Source organism: Ranitomeya variabilis, chromosome 2 (assembly GCF_051348905.1).
Source record: "Ranitomeya variabilis isolate aRanVar5 chromosome 2, aRanVar5.hap1, whole genome shotgun sequence".
Taxonomy (NCBI): Eukaryota; Metazoa; Chordata; class Amphibia; order Anura; family Dendrobatidae; genus Ranitomeya; species Ranitomeya variabilis.
Window position 1 is genome coordinate 165,064,773 of NC_135233.1, and position 26,842 is coordinate 165,091,614.

General features: G+C 43.6%; 1 protein-coding gene across 1 annotated transcript in view; it reads right to left on the reverse strand.

The window, feature by feature from the left end:
* Nucleotides 1-26,842, reverse strand: part of ANAPC1 (anaphase promoting complex subunit 1) — a 258,672-nt gene that overhangs the window by 110,056 nt on the left and 121,774 nt on the right. The window contains exon 24 of the mRNA XM_077283141.1: nucleotides 17,276-17,454. Within this exon, the coding sequence (XP_077139256.1) occupies nucleotides 17,276-17,454 (179 nt within the window). The remainder of the gene's footprint in view (nucleotides 1-17,275; nucleotides 17,455-26,842) is intronic.

The window sequence follows — 26,842 nt, forward strand, 5'->3', positions numbered from 1 at the left end:
GTGGGGGTGGGATTATGTGTGGTGATGTGGTGGGGGGGCGAGATTGTGTGTGGTAATGTGGTGGGGGGGCGGGATTGTGTGTGGTGATGTGGTGGGAACGGAGCTACTGTGCAGGGGGCGGGATTAGCGAGTAATCACGATGCCTCATATATATAGATACTGATATTGCATGGCCCTGGCTAAAACAGCAAAAGAGGGTGAGACATGTAAAACACTGGTTATTAAATGTGGTGGGTAATATTTACCTTTGGCTCACCATCGTTGACCTGAGGATCAACAGGGCTTGGGCATATTTATATCTGCTCCTGCATCCTCCAGATGGACTCGGAGCCCGCATCTCTTTGTTGAACTCCTTCTTGAAGCGATCCCTGATCGACCGCCACCGCTTGACGATCCTCTCACCTGTAAAAAAAAAAAGGAGAAACACAAATTGGTTAGGATACAATACTTGAAATCCATCAACATAACTGTGTACACTTACGTGCTTGATTCTGGGCCCGAACATCGAGGTCCTCCCAGTTGTCTACCAGCTGCTCGCAGACTTGCTCCCAAAGCCGACGGGTCACAATCACATCGGTGGCCACCCATGTTCCACAGCGGCTCCCTCTCTCGGATCAGATCGATGAGGTGGTCAATATTTAGCCCAACCTCCTCACCATCCGGAGTCAGGAGCACGCTGTTAAGCCTGTTGAAAAAGAAAAAAAACAAAAAACAATACATTCAAAACAACATTAAGTTAAAAAAAAAAATAAAATAAAATAAATAAGGAGATGCTTACACGATGACGGCCACCCGCACTCTCACGCCGACGACCCTGGGAGCCGCTCTGAGGACCTCTGGATCGAGCACCAGAATCAGAAGACTATAAGAAAAAAAATATATATATATGTGCTTGTGTATTGGCTTTTTATGTGTTGTGTGCAGTGTTCTTTCGGTAAGGATCTTTTGTTTGTATGTGTTGGGTGTAGTGTGAGGTTGTGGTTCCGCGATGCATACAAGACATTTACCAATTGCAGTCCCACTCCAGGTCTCTCTCCACCCCTTCGGTCTTCTTCTGGATTAGAGATTGATAAATACATTAATTAGTAAAATATATATACATATAAAAAAATAAAATATGACATAGACAGATATGGGACAGATCGATAGATAGACAGACATTTAGACTGTGCAAAAAAAAAAAAAAAATCTCTAAAAATAGAACTTTTATTTACCTCAGTGCGCTGCCGACGTTCAGGAGGGCTCCCAGAAGAAGACATGGCTGATGGCTGGCTGATATACTCTGTGGCTGGCAGCCTAGGCTCTCGGCTCTCTGGCTGGCAGGCTCTTGGCTCTCTGCAGGCAGGCTAGGCTCGGCTCTCTGCAGGCAGGCTCTTGGCTGGCAGGCTCCTGGCTCTCTGCAGGCAGGCTAGGCTCTCTGCAGGCAGGGTCTTGGCTGGCAGGCTCTTGGCTCTCTGGCTGGCAGGCTCTTGGCAGGCAGGCTCTTGGCTGGTAGGCTCCTGGCTCTCTGCAGGCAGGCTCTCTGCAGGCAGGCTAGGCTCTCTGCAGGCAGGCTCTTGGCTCTCTGCAGGCAGGCTTGCCTCTCTGCTGGCAGGCTCTTGGCAGGCAGGCTTGGCTCTCTGCTGGCAGGCTCTTGGCAGGCAGGCTAGGCTCTCTGCTGGCAGACTAGGCTCTCTGCAGGCAGGCTCTTGGCAGGCTAGGCTCTCTGCAGGCAGGCTCTTGGCAGGCAGGCTTGGCTCTTGGCAGGCAGGCTAGGCTCTCTGCAGGCAGGCTCTTGGCAGGCAGGCTTGGCTCTCTGCAGGCAGGCTCTTGGCAGGCAGGCTTGGCTCTCTGCAGGCAGGCTCTTGGCAGACAGGCTAGGCTCTCTGCATGCAGGCTCTTGGCAGGCAGTCTTGGCTCTCTGCAGGCAGGCTCTTGGCAGGCAGGCTTGGCTCTCTGCAAGCAGGCTCTTGGCAGGCAGGCTTGGCCCTCTGCAGGCAGGCTCTTGGCAGGCAGGCAGGCTAGGCTCTCTGGTTGGCAGGCTCTTTGCAGGCAGGCTCTCTATGGCTGGTAATGAGTGAGGGCCTCACTGGCATTGTTTATATATTTGTCCTGGGGGCAGGCCAATATGTTCTGAGCATGCTCAGATTAAAAAGCAGGATCAGGTCGCCGGATCCAGCTTTTTACAGATCCGGCACATTCCGGCGTCCATAGACATGCATTGTAGCAAAAAGCCGGAAAGGCCGGATCCGGCCTTTCCGGCTTTTTCGCCGCAGACGAAAAAACGTTACTGTAGATGTTTTTTCCAGATGCCGAAATTGAAATTTTCGCCGGATCCGGAAAAAACAGGAAGGAACGTTAGTCCATGCGGCGCAATCCGGCGCTAATACAAGTCAATGGGGTAAAAACTGTTCCGTTTTTTAATTTCGCTGGTTCCGGTTTATCTAAAAATAGCCGTAATGTGCCGGAATGAAAAAACCTGATGTGTGAAAGTAGCCTTAGAATCAGATGTGGTCCATGTAAGGCCTGTGAATTTATAGTGAAGCAAACAACATTCACCAGTGATATAATGGACAAAGTTTATCACAATAAAGAGTTCAACAATTGTCAAACAGATGGAATTGTCTATTTGGCGAAATGTATGTGTCCAAAAAGCTATGCTGGTAAAAAAAAAGCTGCCACTTCAGAAAAAGAATTCTGGAGCATAGAAGGGATATCCGAAGAATGGAGGGTACCCCCATTTCAAGGCATGTAGGAGGGGCTCATGGAGGAGATATGAAAGCATCAGGGCTTTCCCAAGAGGAGAAATTCATAATATGATATTGGGAAAGGAATCACCATGGATATTTAGGTTACAAAATCACCCCTATAGACCTAAATGAATGCATCTCTTATATCCCCATTATATAATTATACATAGAAGGTAAGAGTATGGGACACTATGGGTTAGACTGCATTGAAGAAAATCTTTTTGGTTAAAAAACTTCGGTATTAAAAAAACAGCTATAATAGCTTTATAAAACATTCTAATTACCTTAAGTAAGGATACAATGACTCAATATTAGGGATTATAGGAATAGGGCAAGATTTATACCAATATTGATAGTGAATAGGTTTGCCCATAAGGTAATGCAGTACATCCTAACTATCTTATTAATTAATGGATTAAAATATGTATGCAAATTGATTCATTAATAAAAATAGTGACTGCACCTAATAGTGTGACGTGATCTGAAAGAGGGGAAATTAGTACTGATCCCTATGAGCTAGTGTGTCCCTCTTCCCCATTAGATTGTTGCAAAGATAATGTGGATAATATCCACACTATAAAAAGAAGTTCTTCGGGCCATTAATGGTTAACTTTCTTTGGAGCTTCTCTGGTTGTTTCAGTGTATCCTGGATAACACCACATATCAGCTAACAGGACAGCATTCACGTCTTGACGCGGCCTAGTGTCACAGGTTGGGAGGTAGAGAACCTATGATTCGCCAGGGCGAATGCGTGTCGGAAAGAAGGGGCGTAGTATTCTTTATAAAAGGTTAGGCATCTGTGCCACAGAGCATGGCTCATATTGTGCCCAGGAGTATGAGCTACTGTGCTGAAAAATTAATGTACAGCATTAAAATGATTGTACAGCACAGTTAAGAAAATATATACAGTGTTTTCTGATGTGCCCATAACATTAAGAGGGATGGATGAGGCGTCTATATATACAGCTCTAAAAAATAAAGGGAACACTGAAATACCACATCTTAGATATCACTGAATGAAATATTCCAGTTGCAAATCTTTATTCATTACATAGTGGAATGTGTTGGGAACAATAAAACAAAAATGATCAATGTAAATCAAAATGAATATCCCTTTGAGGTCTGGATTAGGAATGATACTCAAAATGAAAGTGGGAAATCAAATTACAGGCTGATCAAACTTCAGTGGAAATTGTTCTAGAGAAGGAAACAATGCTCAGTAATGTGTGTGGCCTCCACGTGCCTGTATGACCTCCTTACAATGCCTGGTCATGGTCCTAATGATGTGGCTGATGTTCTCCTGAGGAATCTCCTCCCAGACATGGATTACAGATCAGTCAACTCCTGGACAGTCTGTGGTGCAACGTAGTGTTGGTGGATGGAATGAGACATGATATCCCAGTTGTGCTCAATTGGATTCAGGTCTGGGAAACTGGCAGGCCAGTCCATAGCATCAATGCCTTCATCATGCAGGAACTGCTGGCACACTTCAGCCACATGAGACCTAGCACAGTCATGCATCAAAAGGAGCTCCGGGCCCACTGCACATGCATTTGGTATCACAGTGTGTCTGAGGATCTCATCCCGGTACCTAATGGCAGTCAGGGTACCTCTGGCTAGCACAGGGAGGGCCTCCCCACGCCATTACTGACTCACTGCCAAACCAGTCATGCTGGAGGATGCCGAAGGCAGCAGATCGTTCTCCATGGCGTCTCCAGACTCTGTCACATGCGCTCAGTGTGAACCTGCTCTCATCTGTGAATATCAGAGTGTTAAAGTCGAATCTGCCAATCTGGATGTTCTCTGGCAAATGCCAATTGCCCTGCACGGTGTTGGGCTGTAAACACAATACCCACTTGTAGATGTTAGGCCCTCAAACAACCCTCAAGGAGTCTGTTTCTGATAGCACTGCTCCTCCTGTTCTTCCTCGCACAAAGAAGGAATTAGTAGTCCTGCTGCTGTGTTGTTGCCCTCCTATGATCCCCTCCACATTTCCTGGTATCTGCTCCATGCTCTAGACACTGTGCTAAGAGACACAGCTACCCTTCTTGCCACTGCTCACATTGATGTGCCATTCTGGATGAGCTGCACTACCTGAGCAACTTCTGTGGGTTGTAGACACCGCATCATGTTAGTGTACCTCTAGGGGGAGAGCAATGACAAAATGCATAAGTGACCAAAACAACAGCCAAAAAGGATGAGAACAGAGAAATTATATGTGGTCACCACCTGCAGAACCACTCCACTATAGGGGTTGTCTTGCTAATTGCCTATCATTTCTACCTGCTGTCTGCTCCATTTGCACAAGAGCAGGAGAAATTGATTTATAATCAATGATGCTTCATAACTGGACAGGTTGATTTCACAAAAGTGTAATTGACTTGGAGTTACATTGTGTTGTTTAAGTGTTCCCTTTATTATTTTGAGCAGTGTAGTTAGCATGAGGAAGTAAAATTGTATCTCAAATGCTAAAAGAATTACTGTCATGAAAGAGGGGGAAACAGATAATCCTCAATAGGCAGTGTCCTCAATAGGCAGTGGGTTATTGAGATAACATAGGGCAGTGATGGAGAACCTTTTAGAGACCAAGTGCCGAGAAGAGATACAGCCCCACTGCAATAAATATTACATATATATATATATATATATATATATATATATATATATATATATATATATATATATATATATATATATATATATATATATATACACATATATACACACACACACACACACACACAGATATACACAGATATACACACGCTTCCTCTGAATAAAGCAGCCTTTGATCCCCACCTCTCTCAAAACTAAACTTGATACATTTAGAGGGAACCTGTCACCTCCCCCCCTTCCATGTGTTTTTAACTAAAAGAGCCTCCTTGTGCAGCACTTATGCTGCATTCTGTCAAGGTGGCTCTTTTAGTTCTGGTCCCTGCCAACGCTGCAATAAACGCTTTTATAATGTGCCCCTCATACTTCGAATTAGACCTGGGGGCAGTTCTTTCCCCCCTAACACAGACGCACCACAGCCGTCACTCAGGGCCTCTGCATGCCGCCTCCCCTTCTTTCATTAGCGTCCCCGGCGCCTGCGCTGTAAGATCGAAGGGCAGCGCAACTGCGCATGCCTGAAAAAAACTTGAGTGGTGCAGTTTCCAAAATGGGGTCACTTGTGGGGGGTTTCCACTGTTTAGGCACATCAGGGGCTCTGCAAACACGACATGGTGGCCGATCTAGATTTCAGACAATTTTACATTCAAAAAGTCAAACGGTGGGGGGCGTGGCTATGTAGCCGAAGAAGCAGGACGCACTGAGTGAGAGCTCCCAATATCCTTCCTTTATCCTGCCACATCTATCATATTCCGGTACACGTTACCGGCAAAAGCTGAAATCCCTTACCCCAGGGAACCCTGTGGACCCTCTGAACGGCCGCTGCAGCGATCCGAGGCGGCAGGAAGCTGCGGAGACAGAGGCACTGGGAGGACACACGTGGAGCGGCAGCCATCTTCGGTGCGCGCGCTCCGGGACACAGGACGCAGCGCCACCACCTCCAGCTGAAACCGGACTTCCCTCACAACGGAGCTGAAAGCGGCAGGATCGCGGTGGTGAGGACTGTGCTGACGCACGATAGTTAAGGCGCCTGATAGGGATATAGGGCTCGAGGGGAGCGGCGGCCATTACTATAGCGTGCTTCCTAACAGCACAGGGAGCGGCGCTTTATGTACCTGCGGTGCTACCTAAGAAACTATTCTGTGCCTGGGAAGCTAGTGGGGTGGTGCGGTGTATGTATGCCCTGAGATATTGGGCCCTGCACCTCCCCTGTTAATCAATTGCTTCACTGGTGGCGCCATAATAGTGGGAATTAACCCCCTCCCTGCTGCTCTCCCTCTATGCACGAACTGAGCACCTGCCCAGCATATAAAGCCTAAATAAATACTTGGACAACCACCCTGCGATCCTCACTATCATTACCTGTTAAATTTATGGAGCCTTGGAGCACAATCTAATACTGTACAAGACCTGGAGTTAGAGCTTGATTTATCTATAACCATAAAGTTGGAGCACAGCTTGCCTATAATTACTTCTGGAACTAATTTGTGAGGTCCTTTTGTGTATACCCGCCATGCAACATCCTAGAGGAGCGGCGGCTGCTGAAAAGCTTAAAAAATTCGCTAAGGATGACCCTCATGAAAATGTACGCAACCTCAGGGGTAACTCCACATCATCTCAACGCAGGGGTCGCCCCTCTGATGGTACCGGGGAAGGGGAGGAGGAAGAACTGACTCTCAAACAGGCATCGGAACAGTTAATGCAGGCTATATCCCTCACTAGATCATCTCTTACGGAGAAAATAGAGGATGTGCATACTGAAGTGGGCCGCCTGCGACATGACATGCAAACTATGAGGGGGCGTATTTCTGAGGTCGAAACAAGGGTGTCTCATATAGAAGACACTATCAATCCTATGGAGGCCAAATTGACCAAAGCCGCCGGATCCGTAAATGCTTGGAAGCAAAAAGCAGATGATTTGGAAAATAGACTGCGCCGTAATAACATTCGAATCATAGGTCTCCCGGAGCGGTCAGAGGGTCAGCGGCCTGAGCAATTTTTGGAGGAATGGCTCAAGTCTACACTAGGAGATGGTTTCTCCTCGACATTTGCGGTGGAAAGAGCCCATAGGGTACCAACGAGGCCCCTCCCTCCTGGAGCTCCACCACGCCCTTTCCTGGCACGTCTTCTTAATTGCAGAGACAGAGATACCACCCTTCGTCTGGCGCGTCAGAAAGGTCTCATCAAATTCGATAACGCCACCATATCGATTTTTCCAGATTTTTCCGTGGATCTTCAAAAGCAGCGTGCACGATTTGTGGATGTTAAGAAGCAACTTAGAGACAAGAACATTGTCTATTCTATGCTCTACCCAGCTCGGCTCCGCATCGTACATAATAGCTCCTCCTTGTTCTTCACAGATCCGGCAGAAGCGATTGAGTGGTTGCGATCTAATGGAGGACCGAATGTGGCAGACCCCTAACTTGGGTTCCTTGTTTGATGGCAATTAAAATTGAGCTTTCCGTATAGGTGCGGGAAAAATCAACAATACCGGACACTGAATTCAGTGAGGGTATCCCCTTTTCAATTTGACTGTGGGAAGATGAAAATACTTCCCCCTACTGTTCAAGTTTTCTTGTTTAACACGGTTTTCTGTTTCAGTTTTGATTGTTTATTCAGTAAGGCTGCCGCTGACACTAACTTTTTGCCCAATATGACGCTATTGAAATGCACCCGAATAATATTGATATGTATTAATTCTTCCCTCAAGAGTAAACATGGGAGCTGAACTTATATGTATAACCTGGAATATCCGAGGCATTAAAACCCCTAGAAAGAAAATTAAAGTATTTTCACAGATAAAAAGATACCACCCCCATATTGTAGCATTAATAGAAACACATTTAACAAGGGACACGGCTCGATGTATGCAAAAACCATGGGTACAGTGGTCCCTACACTCCTTCCACACCAGCTATTCAAGAGGGGTCTCTCTACTAATACACAAAGAGGTCAGATGGGAGGCCAAGGAGGCGAGACGTGATCCAGAGGGCCGCTTTGTTTTTGTGCATGCATTTATCAACTCACGAGAATACGTGTTGTTATGTATCTATAACCCCCCCCCTGCCAGTATGTCAATTCTCCGTATGGCCCTAGCCTTCTCCTTAAAATACCCGGAAGCCAATGTTATCTGCATGGGAGACTTTAATTTAGTTATGAATCAATCCATGGACAGATTGAGATTAGATGACGCAACATCGGGAGACACTTTACCACCTCAGCCTCCCTCTCAGTTGGCACTATTTATGGATGGTAGTGGATGGCTGGATTTATGGAGAATGAGTCACCCGGAGATCAGAGGGTATACTTGTCACTCATCCACTAGACAATCATTATCTCGAATAGACTATATATTTGGGTCGAGTGGATTGGCATTGTGGGTGGATAGTATTGAACATGGTAGCCGGGGGATCTCAGATCACAGCCCAATTATCCTTAAACTTAAAATTGGACGACCCGACAATAATAGTAGATCCTGGAAATTGAACCCCTTCTGGTTAAAATTAATAGACTCTAGTGACAGGACGGTTGATCAGTTAAATAATTTCATTCTAATACACTCGGAACTCCAAAACCTCGGTCTATTTTGGGACACCCTGAAGGCATACTTGAGGGGGTGTCTGTCCTCTACTATCTCCTATGTTAAGAGGGTAACGGCGAGGGAGGATGAGGAGATAGAACAAAGATTAAAAGATTCAGAGGCCACTTATATAGCTAATCAGTCCAGCAGTAATAGAATTGAATGGCTCACCTCCCAGAGACTTTATATCCAACATACAGATGTTAAATCAAAGCGTAAATTATTTTTCACTCGCCAATCCTATTTTGAGTTAGGGAATCAGGCCAGTACACTTTTGGCCTTCTTGGTACGCCAACATAATGCCTCCAATACAATATTGCAGATCCGGGTGTCTGATGGCTCTTTGGTGTCTTCTACTGACGGAATACTTCAGGGCTTTTATGACTATTATACCTCATTATATAAATCTAGCAGTGACTCTGGTATTGAGGAGTGCTTAGATTATTTATCAGATATAACATTCCCCTCGCTAAGTCCATCGCAACAGGCCCTTATGGAGGCTGAATTTACTCTGGAAGAGGTGGAGCAAGCTATAGGTGATATGGCAACTGGAAAGGCCCCGGGACCTGATGGATTTCCCATAGAGTTCTATAGGAAATACCGTGACAAGTTAGCCCCTATACTGCTGAAGGTACTCAAAGGAATATGGGAGGGGGAATCTGTACCCGAAACGTTTTATGATGCTAATATTGTAGTACTCAGGAAGGAGGGGAAGGACCCTTTGGATTGTGGATCATATAGACCAATTTCTTTGGTGAACGTGGATTACAAAATTTTCACTAAAATTATAGCTACTAGATTGAATAAGACCATATTAGATCTTATACACCCAGATCAAACCGGTTTCATGCCTGGGAAAAGCACCTCTATCAATATCAGGCGGGTACAGTCGGTCATACAATATAGTTCTTTGGAACCAGATAACAAGTGGGCATTGGCTTCACTAGACGCAGCCAAGGCTTTTGACTCCCTCGAATGGCCCTTCTTAATTGCATGTCTACGGAAATATGGGTTTGGAAATAAATTCTTGAGAGGGATAGATACATTGTATGTGAAACCTAGGGCACGAATGGTGGTGAATGGCTCAATGTCCGCATCGTTTTCTTTGCATAGGGGGACTCGACAAGGGTGCCCTCTCTCCCCAGCTTTATTTGCCCTGGCGATAGAGGCCTTGGCAATACGAATGAGGTCTTCTGTAGATATTAAAGGGATACATATCGCGGATAGGATAGACGTCATCGGTCTGTATGCTGATGATATGGTGGTGTTTATGGATCAAACGGAAGACACATTACCAAAAGTAATAACGATGATAGATAGATTTAGTAAATTTTCTGGCCTTTATATAAATTGGGAAAAATCTGCTCTGATGCCTCTCTCCCATACCCCAATGTCCTGCCTTGAAACCCTCTCACTGCTACCCATTGTTTCCCAGTTTAAATATCTAGGAATATATATGTCCCAAAGTAGCCACCTAGATCTACATCTTAATATATTCCCGTTACTGGATATGGTTAAGCTCAAATTCGCTACCTGGGACAAATTACCGTTATCTGTGGCTGGACGTATTAATCTTATAAAGATGATATTACTCCCAAAATTGAGCTATTGTTTTCAACATAGCGCGGTTATAATACCTAAATCTTTCTTCGCAACCCTAAATTCCCTTACTACGTCCTTCATATGGGGAAAGGCTAGGCCTAAGCTTAAATTATCCACCCTACAAAGGCCTAAACAAGGGGGTGGGGCGGCCCTGCCAGACTTCTATCTATACTATCTAGCTGGTCAGACCAAAATGTTGAGTATGTGGATGCCCGGGAAAACTCTTCCTAACTCTGAACACCATATTCTGTACTCAGCCAAAATTGATTGTCCACTGGGATTTTTGGAGTTGGAGAGAACTGCGGTTCCTCATTTGCTTCCTTTGCTCCGACTAGCACGATCAATATGGAGGCAAACTAAAAAGGTGACAGGATTTGCTGATATAGCAGCTGAAATGCCATTGTGGTATAATAGTTATTTTCCGGAATTATTGGGTCATCCGTCCACTGAATTCTGGATATCGTATAATGTCCTTACAGTGAGTAATCTATATAAACAAGGGGTTTTTGTCTCTTTTGAACAACTACAAAATACCTACAGTATACCCAAATCTCAATTTTTCCGTTACCTACAACTAAGGTCAGCCTTCCAGTCACACATGCGGAATATGGGTATGGGCCGAGCTATCTCAGATTTACCGCTAATAGGTATCCTTAATTCGCAGGGTCCCCAGGGACTTATTTCCTCTCTGTATACCTATCTGTTATCCATGGGCGAGGGATCCACCATAGATTCAATTAAGGGGAAATGGGAACGGCTTCTCCCAGGTACACTGGGAGAGGAATGGGATGAAATTTTGGAGTCCCCAACTAAAGTATCCCCATCAGTTAATAATAGGATGATACAACTGTACATCATATATCAGTCCTATCTGACCCCGATTCGTCTCTTTAAAATGGGTCGTTTGCATTCGTCAGACTGCCTGAGATGCCATTCTAGCAATGCGGATTTTATCCACATGATATGGAAATGTCCTATTATCTTCCAGTTCTGGAATGAGGTAACGGCACTATTGACATCGCTGGTGTCGATCCCTGTCCCACTTGAACCTCTGGTATGCTTGTTTGGAGTATGGGAAGCTGAGACTTGGGATCGTCATATGGGAATTTTCCTGAGGGAGACTCTGTTTTTGGCACGAAAGGTGTTGGCTCTGCGATGGATGGGGGGTTCTTGCCCAACTCTTAGAACGTGGGTCGACTTGGTAAATTCCATTATTCCGTATGAGCGAGCATTATATCAGAATAGAGGTAATCCAGCCAAATTTGAGAAGATATGGGGAAGATGGAACTCCTCTTGCCATACTGTTTAGGTCAACATAACTTAACAATTATACAAGGAAAGGGTGTAAGATTGCATGGGCATTACCTACTCACAGGGCAGAATTTATCTAGAACTCTCCTTTAAGCGGCAGCATGTTAGTTTTAGAGGTTTCATTAGAAGTTAAGATAGTTAAAGTTTGAATAAGATATAAACAAATGATTGACATGCATTGCTTGTAACCTTTGCAATATCCCAGACATGGTTATGTGTGGTAATTTTATATACCTTATGGATGATAACGAATATTAGCAAATGTATGTATGATTCATGCTGTAATCAATAAACGAATTTAAAAAAAAAAAAGTCAAACGGTGTTCATTCCCTTCTAATCCCTGCCGTGCGCCCAAACAGTGGATTTCCCGCACGTATGGGGTATCGGCATACTCAGGAGAAATTGCACTACAAATTTTTTAGTCAGTTTTCTCATGTTAGCCTTGTGAAAATAAAAAAGTTTGGATCTAAATTAAATTTTTTGTGAAAAACGTTAAATGTTAATTTTTTCCTTCTACATTGCTTCAGTTCTCATGAAGCAACTGAAGAGTTAATAAACTTACTGAATGTGGGTTTGAGCACCTTGGGCGGTGCAGGTTTTAGAATGGTGTCACTTTTGGGTATTTTCTGTCAAATAGACCCCTCAAACTCACTTCAAATGTGATATGGTAGCTGAAAAAAATGGTTTTGTAAATTGTTGGAAAAATTAGAAATCACTGGTCAACTTTTAACCCTTATAACTGCCTAACAAAAAAAATGGTGTTTCAAAAATTGTGCTGATGTAAAGTAGACATGTGGGAAATGTTTTTTATTAACTGTTTTGTGTGACATAACTCTTATTTAAGGGCACAAAATTTAAAAGTTTAAACATTTCCAAAACTTTTGCCAAATTTCAATTTTTTTCATAAACGCAAGACATTTTTACCACTAACGTGAAGTACAAATTGTCACGAGAAAACAATCTCAGAATCAGTGAGATCCGTTGAAGCGTTCCAGAGTTATTACCTCTAAGTGACAGAGGTCAGAATTGTAAAAATTAGCTCAGTCACGAAGGTGGTTGAATATTTTTAGTCCACATCAGTGATTTTGTCTATACAGTAGATTAACCCCTTCACCCCCAAGGGTGGTTTGCACGTTATGGACCGGGACAATTTTTACAATTCTGACCACTGTCCCTCTATGAGGTTATAACTCTGGAACGCTTCAACGGATCCTGGTGATTCTGACATTGTTTTCTCGTGACATATTGTACTTCATGATAGTGGTAAAATTTCTTTGATATTACCTGTGTTTATTTGTGAAAAAAATGGAAATTTGGCGAAAATTTTGAAAATTTCGCAATTTTCCAAATTTGAATTTTTATGCAATTAAATCACAGTGATATGTCACACAAAATACTTAATAAGTAACATTTCCCACATGTCTACTTTACATCAGCACCATTTTGGAACCAAAATTTTTTTTTGTTAGGGAGTTATAAGGGTTAAAAGTTGACCAGCAATTTCTCATTTTTACAACACCATTTTTTTTTTTAGGGACCACATCTCATTTGAAGTCATTTTGAGGGGTCTATATGATAGAAAATACCCAAGTGTGACACCATTCTAAAAACTACACCCCTCAAGGTGCTCAAAACCACATTCAAAAAGTTTATTAACCCTTCAGGTGTTTCACAGGAATTTTTGGAATGTTTAAATAAAAATGAACATTTAACTTTTTTTCACACAAAATTTACTTCAGCTCCAATTTGTTTTATTTTACCAAGGGTAACAGGAAAAAATGGACCCCAAAAGATGTTATACAATTTGTCCTGAGTACGCCGATACTCCATATGTAGGGGTAAACCACTGTTTGGGCGCATGACAGAGCTCGGAAGCGAAGGAGCGCCGTTTGACTTTTCACTGCAAAATTGACAGGAATTGAGATGGGACGCCATGTTGCGTTTGGAGAGCCACTGATGTGCCTAAACATTGAAGCCCCCCCACAAGTGACACCATTTTGGAAAGTAGACCCCCTAAGGAACTTATCTAGATGTGTGGTGAGCACTTTGACCCACCAAGTGCTTCACAGAAGTTTATAATGCAGAGCCGTAAAAATAAAACAAATTTTTTTTCCCACAAAAATTATTTTTTAGCCCCCAGTTTTGTATTTTCCCGAGGGTAACAGGAGAAATTGGACCCCAATAGTTGTTGTCCAATTTGTCCTGAGTACGCTGATACCCCATATGTGGGGGGGAACCACCGTTTGGGCACATGGGAGGGCTCGGAAGGGATGGAGCGCCATTTGGAATGCAGACTTAGATGGAATGGTCTGCAGGCATCACATTACGTTTGCAGAGCCCCTAATGTACCTAAACAGTATAAACCCCCCACAAGTGACCCAATATTGGAAACTAGACCCCCCAAGGAACTTATCTAGTTGTGTTGTGAGAACTTTGAACCCCCAAGTGTTTCACTACAGTTTATAACGCAGAGCCGTGCAAATAAAAAATATTTTTTTTCCACAAAAATTATTTTTTAGCCCCCAGTTTTGTATTTTTCCAAGGGTAACAGGAGAAATTGGACCCTATATATTGTTGTCCAATTTGTCCTGAGTACGCTGATACCTGATATCTGGGGGGGAACCACCGTTTGAGCGCATGGCAGAGCTCGGAAGGGAAGGATCATCATTTGCAATGCAGACTTAGATGGATTGGTCTACAGGCGTCACATTGCATTTGCAGAGCCCCTAATGTACCTAAACAGTATAAACCCCCCACAAGTGACCCAATATTGGAAACTAGACCCCCCAAGGAACTTATCTAGTTGTGTTGTGAGAACTTTGAACCCCCAAGTGTTTCACTACAGTTTATAACGCAGAGCGGTGAAGATAAAAAAAATAAAAAATTTCCCCAAAAAATTATTTTTTAGCCCCCAGTTTTGTATTTTCCCAATGGTAAGAGGAGAAATTGGACCCCAAAAGTTGTTGTCCAATTTGTCTTGAGTACGCTGATACCCCATATGTGGGGGGGAACCACCGTTTGGGAGCATGGGAGGGCTCGGAAAGGAAGGAGCGCCATTTGGAATGCAGACTTAGATGGAATGGTCTGCAGGCGTCACATTGCGTTTGCAGAGCCCCTAATGTACCTAAACAGTAGAAACCCCCCACAAGTGACACCATTTTGGAAAGTAAAACCCCTAAGGAACTCATCGAGATGTGTTGTGAGAGCTTTGAACCCCCAAGTGTTTCACTACAGTTTATAACGCAGATCCATGCAAATAAAAAAATTTTTTTTTTCCACAAAAATTATTTTTTAGCCCCTAGTTTTGTATTTTCCCAAGGGTAACAGGAGAAATTGGACCCCAAAAGTTGTTCTCCAATGTGTTCCGAGTACGCTGATACCCCATATGTTGGGGTAAACCCACGGGAGAGCTTGGAAGGGAAGAAGCACTGTTTTACTTTTTCAACGCAGAATTGGCTGGAATTGAAATCGGACGCCATGTCACGTTTGGAGAGCCCCTGATGTGCCTAAACAGTGGAAACCCCCCAATTATAACTGAAACCCTAATCCAAACACACCCCTAACCCTAATCCCAACGGTAACCCTAACCACACCTCTAACCCAGACACACCCCTAACCCTATTCCCAACCGTAAATGTAATCCAAACCCTAACTTTAGCCCCAACTCTAGCCCTAACCCTAACCCTAGCCCTAACCCTATTGGGAAAATGGAAATAAATACATTTTTTACATTTTTTTTATTTTTCCCTAACTAAGCGGGTGATGAAGGGGGGTTTGATTTACTTTTATAGCGGGTTATTTTGCGGATTTTTATGATTGGCAGCCGTCACACACTGAAAGACGCTTTTTATTGCAAAAAATATTTTTTGCGTTACCACATTTTGAGAGCTATAATTTTTCCATATTTGAGACCACAGAGTCATGTGAGGTCTTTTTTTTTGTGGGACGAGTTGACGTTTTTATTGGTAACATGTTCGGGCACGGGATATTTTTTTGATCGCTTTTTATTCCGATTTTTGTGAGGCAGAATGACCAAAAACCAGCTATTCATGAATTTCTTTTGGGGAAGGCGTTTATACCGTTCCACATTTGGTAAAATTGATAAAGCAGTTTTGTTCGTCGGGTCAGTACGATTACAGCGATATCTCATTTATATAATTTTTTTTTGTTTTGGCGCTTTTATACGATAAAAGCTATTTTATAGAAAAAATAATTATTTTGGCATCGCTTTATTCTGAGGACTATAACTTTTTTATTTTTTTTCTGATGATGCTGTATGGCGGCTCGTTTTTTGCGGGACAAGATGACGTTTTCAGCGGTACCATGGTGATTTATATCTGTCTTTTTGATCGCGTGTAATTCCACTTTTTGATTGGCGGTATGAGAATAAAGCGTTGTTTTTTGCCTCGTTTTTTTTTTTTTTTTTTTTTTTTACGGTGTTCACTGAAGGGGTTAACTAGTGATAGAGTTTTATAGGTGGGGTCGTTACGGACGCGGCGATACTAAATATGTGTACTTTTATTGTTTCATTTTTTTTTATTTAGATAAAGAAATGTATTTATGGGAGTATTTTTTTTATTATTATTTATTTATTTAGGAATTTTTTTTTACACATGTGGACGTTTTTTTTTTACTTTGTCCCAGGGGGGGACATCACAGATCATTGATCTGGCAGTGTGCACAGCACTCTGCCAGATCGACGATCTGCTGTGCAGGGCTGCAGGCTTACCAAGTGTCTGCACTGAGCAGACACTCGGTAAGCCACCTCCCTCCCTGCAGGACCCGGATGCCGCGGCCATCTTGGATCCGGGACCTGCGGCGAGGAGGGAGGTAGGAGACCCTCGGAGCAACGCGATCACATCGCGTTGCTCCGGGGGTCTCAGGGAAGCACGCAGGGAGCCCCCTCCCTGCGCGATGCTTCCCTATACCGCCGGCACACCGCGATCATGTTTGATCGCGGTGTGCCGGGGGTTAATGTGCCGGGGGCGGTCCGTGACCACTCCTGGCACATAGTGCCGGATGTCAGCTGCGATAGTCAGCTGACACCCGGCCGCGATCGGCCGTGCTCCCCCCGTGAGTGCGGCCGATCGCGTATGACGTACTATTCCGTCCTTGGGAAGTAGGGCCCACCCCACATGGACGGAATAGTACGTCTAATGACAGAAAGGGGTTAAGTGGTGTTCAGAGGTCCTCAAATCAGTGACATTTTTAAAACTAAAATTAAAACATTTTACAATTTAAAAATTTCCAACTGCAAATAACTACATTAAACAATAACAATTTTTACATAACATTTTCAGGTATTTTAATATATTTCCATTTTTGTGAAATTACTTCCATTTTACTTTTCCAAAGCAATGTGTCCCTGGGCATTACTGTGCTATGTTACATTGCAAATGTTTCATGAAGCGTATGCAAGTCTCCAAATGTGCAGGTACTCACAGATTTGGCTTGCGGAAAGTTCCCTTGACAGGCCTGCTTGGAAAGGTCCTGACGTCCAATGAGTAGGCAGACAGCTTCCGGCCAGTCAGAGGCAGGCTCTTGTCGACACTGATAGATGGCGTGTCGGATGGAAAGTGCAACCCCAAATGGAAGGGACTCCAAATCTTGCAGCGAAAATCCTTGCAAAAATTAAATAGTAACTTTAAGAGACTAAAAAGAGTAGAAGATGAAATAAAACAAATTTTAAAAAATCCATTTAACTTTTTTTATGGCTCTGATGGCACTTCTTATTCTGACATATGTCGGCTGCAGCACTGTCATGAAAGTCTTGTGCTACTTCAATTACCATGTATATCATCATGTAATTTTTTCTTGACCAGTTGTGGTTACGGGGTGGAAATGAAGACAAAGTATTTTGTCATTAAAATCTACCACCCCCGCCACTAAGATAATAAACACACATGCACAGTTGTGATAGGCATTACTGGCGCCCCTGAAAACTAATTACAGCACGTAAAATATCTCCTGAAATAAGACTGATTCACGAAACTGCTTAAACACTAAAAATCTTATTAGTAAAAATAATGGCACCTTTCATTCAATTTCCAACAATGGACAAAATCAGATTAAGGATCCTGATTCCAACAATGTGTCACTTAGAGGGCTGCATGCTGTCATTTTGATACAATCACTGTTTTTTTCTGCTGCAGAATTAGCAGCACTCAGAATGCTGATAAATGTATATAACCTCACCCACACCACTTATTGGCAGAAAGCAGGGGTGGTGGGGTTACACATAGCAATTGACCAAGAGCCACGAGATACCTAGTCCAGTAGTGCTAATCTCCTACTCTACTGATAAAACACTACTTTTATTGAAACCGCAACACACAGCCCCCGTTTTCCAGCATACTATATAGGAAAATCAATGGTGTCATTCAAAAGTACAACTCGTCAAACAAAAAACAAGCCTTCATATGGATATGTTGAGGGAAATAAGGTGGCTCAGTTATTAGCACTGCAGCACTGGGGTCCTGGGTTAAAATGCCACCAAGGACAACATCTGTAAGAAGTTTGTATGCCCTCTTCGTATTTGTGTGGATTTTCTCCGGGAACTCCTGTTTCCTCCCACACTCCAAAGACATACTGATAGGGAATAGTGAGCCCCAATGGGGACAGTGATTATAATGTCTTAAAGCACTTTGGAATTAATGGCACTGTAAGGTTTTGTGAACACGTTCAGGATTTTTAGCGTTTTTTCGGCCGTTTTCTGCTAAAAACCGCTTACATAAGCATCCCATCATTTTTAATGCATTCCGCATTTTTTTGTGCGCATGTTTTTCCCACGGCAGAATCGCATTCCGGAAACAAACGCAGCATGTTCATTCTTTGTGCGGAATTGGGGGGATTTCGCACACATAAGAATGCATTGATCCGCTTACTTCCCGCATGGGGCTATGCCCACCATGCGGGAAGTAAGTGGATCATGTGCGGTTGGTACCCAAGGGTGGAGGAGAGGAGAAAAATATAAAAAAATTAAAAAAATAAATAAAAAATCGTGATATTCTCACCTTCCGGCGGCCCCCGCAGCCTTCCCGATCCTCGCGATGCTCCCGTTCCCAGTAATGTTTTGCGGCAATGACGTAGCGGTCTCGAGTGATGCTACGTCATCTGGGGTCATTGTAGCGAGGCATTGCTGGGAACGGGAGGATTGTGAGGACCGGGAAGGCTGCGGGGGCCGCCGGAAGGTGAGAATATCATGATTTTTTTAATTTTTTTTTTCTATTATTTTTAACATTATATCTTTTTACTATTGATGCTATATAGGCAGCATCAATAGTAAAAAGTTGGTCACACTTGTCAAACACTATATTTGACAAGTGTGACCAACCTGTCAATCAGTTTCCAAGCGATGCTACAGATCGCTTGGAAAACGCTAGCATTCTGCAAGATAATTACACTTGTAAAATGCTAGTGTTTAGCGGGAATATGCATGCCAATTCTGCATAGGAGATTTACAATGATATGCACAAGGGTCTTCTGCAGACTCCCAGATGTCATGCAACCTATTGGCGCCTCGCGATCACGTCACAGGAGTGGGACTTAGAAAGCGCTGGCCAGAAGCATGTCATAACTGCTGGTGTCAGTGATTGACAGCGGCATTCAACTGGTTAAGGCTGGGTTCACATTACGTTATAGGCATCCGTTAGACGGACTACGTTACACCGCGGCATAATGCAGCGTAAGATAGTCCGTTAACGCCGCCATTAAGTCCTATGTCGGATGCATCGCTAGTGCACGTCCACAATGGGCGTGCGCTAGCGATGTGCCGTCATTGAGTGATGAACCTTGGGACAAGGGCTGCAGCGTTTCCGGGTCAGTCACTGCTAGCGCAGATAGAGCATCTGCTAGCTCTATCTGCGCTAGCGTGATGACATATCGGCACTTGCGTTAACAGCAGCCCGTTAACGGGGCTGTAGATAAGCGCCTGATGCTGGTGGGCTTAGGTCACCTTCGATTTTGGGGGTGACAGGTTCTCTTTAAAGGGTTAAGCTTAATTTCACAAAAAAAACAAACTACAAGAAAACTGGTGGCACCTTCCCTTTAATCCGCTGGCAACTAAAGTGAGTAAACATCTAAATGAAAAACGCCAAATTGTGCCCAATTAGCCATTTTCCTTCCCCGGTGTCATGTGACTTATTAGTGTTACAAGGTCTCAGATATGAATTGGGAGCAGGTGTGTTATATTTGTTATCATCGCTCTCACACTCTCTCATACTGGTCACTGTAAATTCAACATGGCACTGCGTAGCAAAGAACGCTCTGAGAATTTGAAAAAAATGAATTGCTGCTCTACATAAAGAAGCAAATCATTTTATAGCCTAGGCCAGTGGTGGTGAACCTATGGCACGCGTACTAGAGGGGCACACAGAGCCCTCCCGGTGGGCACGCAAGCCATCTTCTCAAAACTAACGCCGCCATCACTCTCCTCAGCTCGCTCACCATGTCCCTCATCACTAGCGCTGCGACCACTCTCCTCTGCACTTGCAACGTCCCATCAGGCCAGGCATGTCCTGAGTAGGGAGATGGCGCATAGGCTGAGGAGATGGTGCGTGTGCCCACAGATAGGATTGTGATATATGAGGAAACCAGGCCAGCACTGGAACGGGCAAAGGCGAGTAGCATTTTTTTAATGTGAGGCCATTATACAGTATGAAACATCATGTCAGTACATTTATACAGTATGGAGCATCATGTGGGGCCACTATACAGCTTGGAACCCTATGTGGGCACATTATACAGTATTGAGTACTATGTGGGGCCCTTATACATTATGGAGCACTGTGTGGCCATTATACAGTATGGAGCACTATGTGGGGCCATTATACAGTATGGAGCATCATGTGTGACCATTAGACAGTATGGAGCATCATGTGTGGCCATTATACAGTATGGAGCACTATGTGGGGCCATACTACAGTATGGAGCACTATGTGGGGCCATTATACAGTATGAAGCATCATGTGGGGCCACTATACTGTATTTATACATGTGTGGCCATTATACATCACGACGCATCGTGTGGGGCCATTATACATTATGGAGCATCATGTAGGGCCACTATACAGCATGGATCACCCTGTGGGGCCATTATTCATTATGGAGCATTATGTGGGCACATTATACAGTTTGGAGCACTATGTGGGGCCATTATACAGTATTCTTTATATATTTAAATTAGGCCATATGCATTTTACTGCTATTATATAACATTATACTGTATTATTTCACTATAATTCCAAAAGTTAAATGTTTTATTTGATAAGGAAAAATTTCCTCAATTGTAGACACTTTTTTTTTTTTTTTTTAACAAATATCAAGGTTGGCCCGTGACTTTGTGCAAGCTTTTAACTTTGGCCCTCTGTGTAATTGAATTTGACATCCTTGGCTTAAAGGTTTATTTTCATCATGATAAAGGGCCACAATTGCAAAGAGGTTGTGCAAACAAACTTTGCAATTTTACTTTTGATTCAAAATCCTCTCCATTCTCAAGAACAGACCTCCACTGCATTTGGTGGCTAGTATCTTAGGCTTGGAGTACAGCGCTTACAAGCTCTTTGCTATAGACTGTATAGCGCGCTAATGTACAAGTTGTTTTTCTAATATAAAACCTCAGTATTCAGGTAAATTGCCGTGTTGGCACTTGGCGATAAATAAGTGAGTTTTGGATTGCAGTTTGGGCACTCTAAAAGGTTCGCAATCACTGCTCTATAGCTAAGAGCTTGCAAGCACTGCATTCCAAGCCTAAGATACTAGCCACCGATTGCAGTGGAGGTCGGTTCTTGAGAATGGAGAGGATTATTAATCAAAATTAAAATTGCAAAGCTGTTTATTTTGACAACCTCTTTCAAGGAATCTAGTATATATAACCTGTAACATTATACTTTTCAAGAAAGGCATCCAGTCCCCTCTTAAATTTTAGTAGGGAATCACTCATTACAACATCATACGGCAGAGTGTTCCATAGTCTCACTGCTCTTACAGTAAAGAATCCGCGTCTGTTATTATGCTTAAACCTTCTTTCCTCTAGATGTATAGGATGACCCCTTGTCCCTGTCTCAGGTCTATGAGTAAAAAGATCATTAGACAGGTCTTTGTACTGTGCCCTCATATTTTTACATTAAAATAATATCACCCCTTAGCCTTCGTTTTTCCAAACTAAATAACCCCAAGTTATAACCAGCAATAACCTATCTTGGTATTGCAGACCCCCCAATCCTCTAATAACCTTGGTCGCTCTTCTCTGCACCCGCTCTATTTCAGCTATGTCTTTCTTATACACTGGAGACCAGAACTGTACACAGTATTCTAAGTGTGGTCGAACTAGTGACTTGTATAGAGGTAAAATTATGTTCTAATCATGAGCATCTATGCCTCTTTTAATGCATCCCATTATTTTATTTGCCTCTGTAGCAGCTGCCTGACACTGGCCACTAAATGTGAGTTTGTCGTCCACCAATACACCCAGGTCTTTGTCATTGATGGTTTTGCCCAGTTTTTTACAATTAAGCACATCATTATACATCTTATTTGCTCTACCCAAGTGCATGACCTTACATTTATCCCCATTAAAGCTCATTTGCCATTTATCAGCCCAAGCTTCTAGTTTACATAAATCCTCCTGTAATATAAAATTGTCCTCCTCTGTATTGATTACCCTGCAGAGTTTAGTGTCATCTGCAAATATTTAAATTCTGCTCTGTATGCCCCCTACAAAATGATAAATAAATATGTTAAAAAGAAGAGGGCCCAATACTGACCCCTGTGGTACCCCACTGCTAATCGCGACCCAGTCCGAGTGTGCTCCATTAATAACCACCCTTTGTTTACCATCCCTAAGCCAGCTCTTAACCCACTTACATATATTTTCCCCTATCCCCATTGTTCTTATTTTATGTATCAACCTTTTGTATGGCATCGTATCAAAAGCTTTTGAAAAGTCCATATACACTATGTCCACTGCGTGTCCTTGGTCCAGTCCGGAACTTACCTCTTCATAGAAACTGATCAGATTAGTCTGACAGGAATGGTCTCTAGTAAACCCATGCGGATATTGGGTCATGAGGTTAATCCTCTTCAGATACTGCAGCATAGCATCCCTTAGAATGCCCTCCAGGATTTTACCCACAGTAGAGGTTAAGCTTACTGGCCTATAATTTCCGAGTTCAGATTTTGTCCCCTTTTTGAATATTGACACCACATTTGCTATACGCCAGTCCTGTGGACAGACCCTGTTATTATGGAGTCTATAAAGGTTAAAAATAATGGAATGGTGTATCCCATCTGGGCCTGGAGATTTGTCAATTTTAGTGATTTTTAGACGCCGCCGTACTTCCTGCTGGGTTAAGCAGGTGACACTTAATGGGGAATTTTTGTTATCACTGATCATATTGTCTGCCATGGAATTTTCTTGTGTAAATACTGATGAAAAAAAGTCATTTAGCATATTGGCTTTTTCCTCATCCACCATTTTACCCAGACTATTTTTAAGGGGGCCAACACTTTCATTTTTTAGTTTCTTACTATTTATGTAGTTAAAGAATATTTTGGGATTATTTTTACTCTCTCTGGCAATGAGTCTCTCTATCTCAATCTTTGCTGCCATGATTTGCTTTTTACAGAATTTATTTTATTTTCTGTACTTATTTATTTAATGCCTCCTCACTACCTACTTCCTTTAATTCTCTAAATGCTTTCTTTTTGTCCCTTATTGCGCCCCTTACAGCTCTATTTAGCCATATTGGTTTCCTCCTATTTCTAGTATGTTTATTCCCATACGGTATATACTGTGCACAGGTCCTATCCAGGATGCTAATAAACGTCTCCCATTTTCTTTGTGTATTTTTATGCCTCAGGATATCGTCCCAGTTAATTGCACCAAGATCCTCTCTCATCCGTTGGAAATTTGCCCTCCTGAAGTTTAGTGTCCTTGTAACCCCCCTACTACCCATCTTATTAAAGGTTACATGAAAACTTATTTTGTGATCACTATTCCCCAAGTGACCCCCAACCCTTATATTTGATATGCGGTCTGGCCTGTTGGTTAATATTAGGTCTAGCAGTGCCCCCCCTCCTTGTTGGGTCCTGAACCAGTAGTGAAAGGTAATTGTTTCTCATAGTTGTCAAAAACCGATTACCTTTGCTGGAACTGCAGGTTTCTGTTCCCCAATCTATTTCAGGGTAGTTGAAGTCCCCCATAATAATGGCTTCTCCTTGAGCAGCAGCTTCATCTATTTGCTTTATGAGGATATTCTCCGTTGCTTCCATTATTTTTTGGACACTTATAACTAACCCCTATCAGTAATTTATTATTTTTCCCCCTCCCCTTATCTCCACCCACAGGGACTCTACATTTTCATTAGATTAACCTATATTATCACGCCGGATGGGTTTTAAGGATGATTTTACATATAGACACACACCTCGCTTATCCGTTTGGTTATTTCTGAACAGACTATAGCCCTGCAAGTTAATAGTCCAGTCATGGCTCTCGTCCAGCCATGTCTCAGATATCCCCACCATGTCATAGTTATGCTTCAACAACATTAATTCTAATTCGTCCATTTTGTTGGCGAGGCTTCTGGCATTAGTATACATGCACTTTATGTATCTCTCTGCACCTCTATTCTTTCTTAAATTATTACCTGTTCTAACCCCCCCCCCATGCCACCGCCACCCCCAACATCCTTATTTGTGCCCAGGTCTCTATCTGCACTATCTTCCCCTCCTATAACATGAATACCCTCCCCCCAATCCCTAGTTTAAACACTCCCCCAACCTTCTAGCCATTCTCTCCTCCAGCACAGCTGCACCCTCCCCATTGAGGTGCAGCCCGTCCCTAGCATAGAACCTGTAGCCAACTGAGAAGTCGGCCCAGTTCCCCAGGAACCCAAACCCCTCCTTCCTACACCAATTTTTGAGCCACTTATTAACCTCCCGATGATACTCACACACCACCTCCTCACCTCGCCCCCTATCTGTCGGAGTCCCACAAGGTTCAGTTCTTGGGCCCCTTCTCTTCTCCATTTACACCTTTGGCCTGGGACAGCTCATAGAATCTCATGGCTTTCAGTATCACCTCTATGCTGATGACACACAGATCTACATCTCTGGACCAGATATCACCTCCCTACTAACCAGAATCCCTCAATGTCTGTCCACTATTTCATCCTTCTTCTCCGCTAGATTTCTGAAACTTAACATGGACAAAACAGAATTCATCATCTTTCCCCCATCTCACGTGACCCCCCCAACGAACCTAACCATTACAGTAAATGGCTGCCCACTCTCCCCAGTCCCACAAGCTCGCTGCCTCGGGGTAATCCTTGACGCTGATCTCTCCTTCAAACCACATATCCAAGCCCTTTCCACTTCCTGCCGACTTCAACTCAAAAATATTTCACGAATCCGTTCATTCCTCAACAAAGAATCTGCAAAAACCCTAGTCCATGCCCTCATCATCTCTCGCCTTGACTACTGCAACCTCCTGCTCTGTGGCCTCCCCTCGAACACTCTCGCACCCCTCCAATCTATTCTAAACTCTGCTGCCAGACTAATCCACCTGTCCCCCCGCTATTCCCCTGCCTCTCCCCTCTGTCAATCCCTTCACTGGCTCCCCATTGCCCAGAGACTCCAGTACAAAACCCCAACCATGACGTACAAAGCCATCCACAACCTATCTCCTCCATACATCTGTGACCTCGTCTCCCGGTACTTTCCTACCACGCAACCTCCGATCCTCACAAGATCTCCTTCTCTACTCCCCTCTTATCTCCTCTTCCCACAATCGCATACAAGATTTCTCTCGCGTATCACCCCTACTCTGGAACCCTCTACCACAACACATCAGACTCTCGCCTACCATCGAAATCTTCAAAAAGAACCTGAAGACCCACCTCTTCCGACAAGCCTACAACCTGCAGTAACCACCGATCAACCAAACCGCTGTATGACCAGCTCTATCCTCACCTACTGTATCCTCACCCATCCCTTGTAGATTGTGAGCCTTCGCGGGCAGGGTCCTCTCTCCTCCTGTACCAGTTATGACTTGTATTGTTTAAGATTATTGTACTTGTTTTTATTATGTATACCCCTCCTCACATGTAAAGCGCCATGGAATAAATGGCGCTATAACAATAAATAATATAATAATAATAATAATAATAATAATAATAATACTCTGGCGTGGCACAGGCAGTATTTCAGAGAATACCACCGTGGAGGTCCTTGCTTTCAGCTTGCAGCCTAATTCCCTGAAATCATCTTTAAGGACCTTCCACCTACCTCTTTGTCATTTGTGCCAATGTGCACCATGACCGCTGGGTCCTCACCAGCCCCTCCCAGTAATCTGTCCACCCGATCAGCGATGTGTCGGACTCGAGCGCCAGGTAGGCAGCACACCGTTCGACGATCCCTGTCTTTGTGACAGATTGCCCTATCTGTTCCCCTAATAATTGAGTCCCCCACTACCAGCACCTGTCTGGCTTGCCCTGCTCTCCTATTTCCCTCCTTACTGGAGCAATCACTCCTCCGGCTTTCAGAGGACATGCCTGGCTGCAGCAGTGCTACCCCTGTACTGGCACCACCCTCATCTGCCAACTTAGCAAACTTATTGGGGTGTGGCAAATCAGGACTAGCCTCCCTGGCACTCTTCCCTCTACCCCGCCTTCTGACTATCACCCAGCTAGCTGCCTCACTTTCCTGCAGTTCCTTACTACCATCCCCCTCATCTATCCCATTGAGCGTCTGCTCAGTGAGCAGAAGACTCCTCTCCATATTGTCTATGGATCTCAGTGTTGCCAGCTGCACATTTAGATCCAGAATCTGGGCTTCCAAATGCACAACGTGCTCACATCTCGCACAGCAGTATGCTGATCAAGGATTGTATACATGTGGCAAGATGTGCACTGGATGGCATTAACAATAGTGGAGCACATTTCCTAATGGGGATTGCACCAGACAGAAAAGTAAAATAAAAAATAAATGCAAAGTATTAATAAAATACAG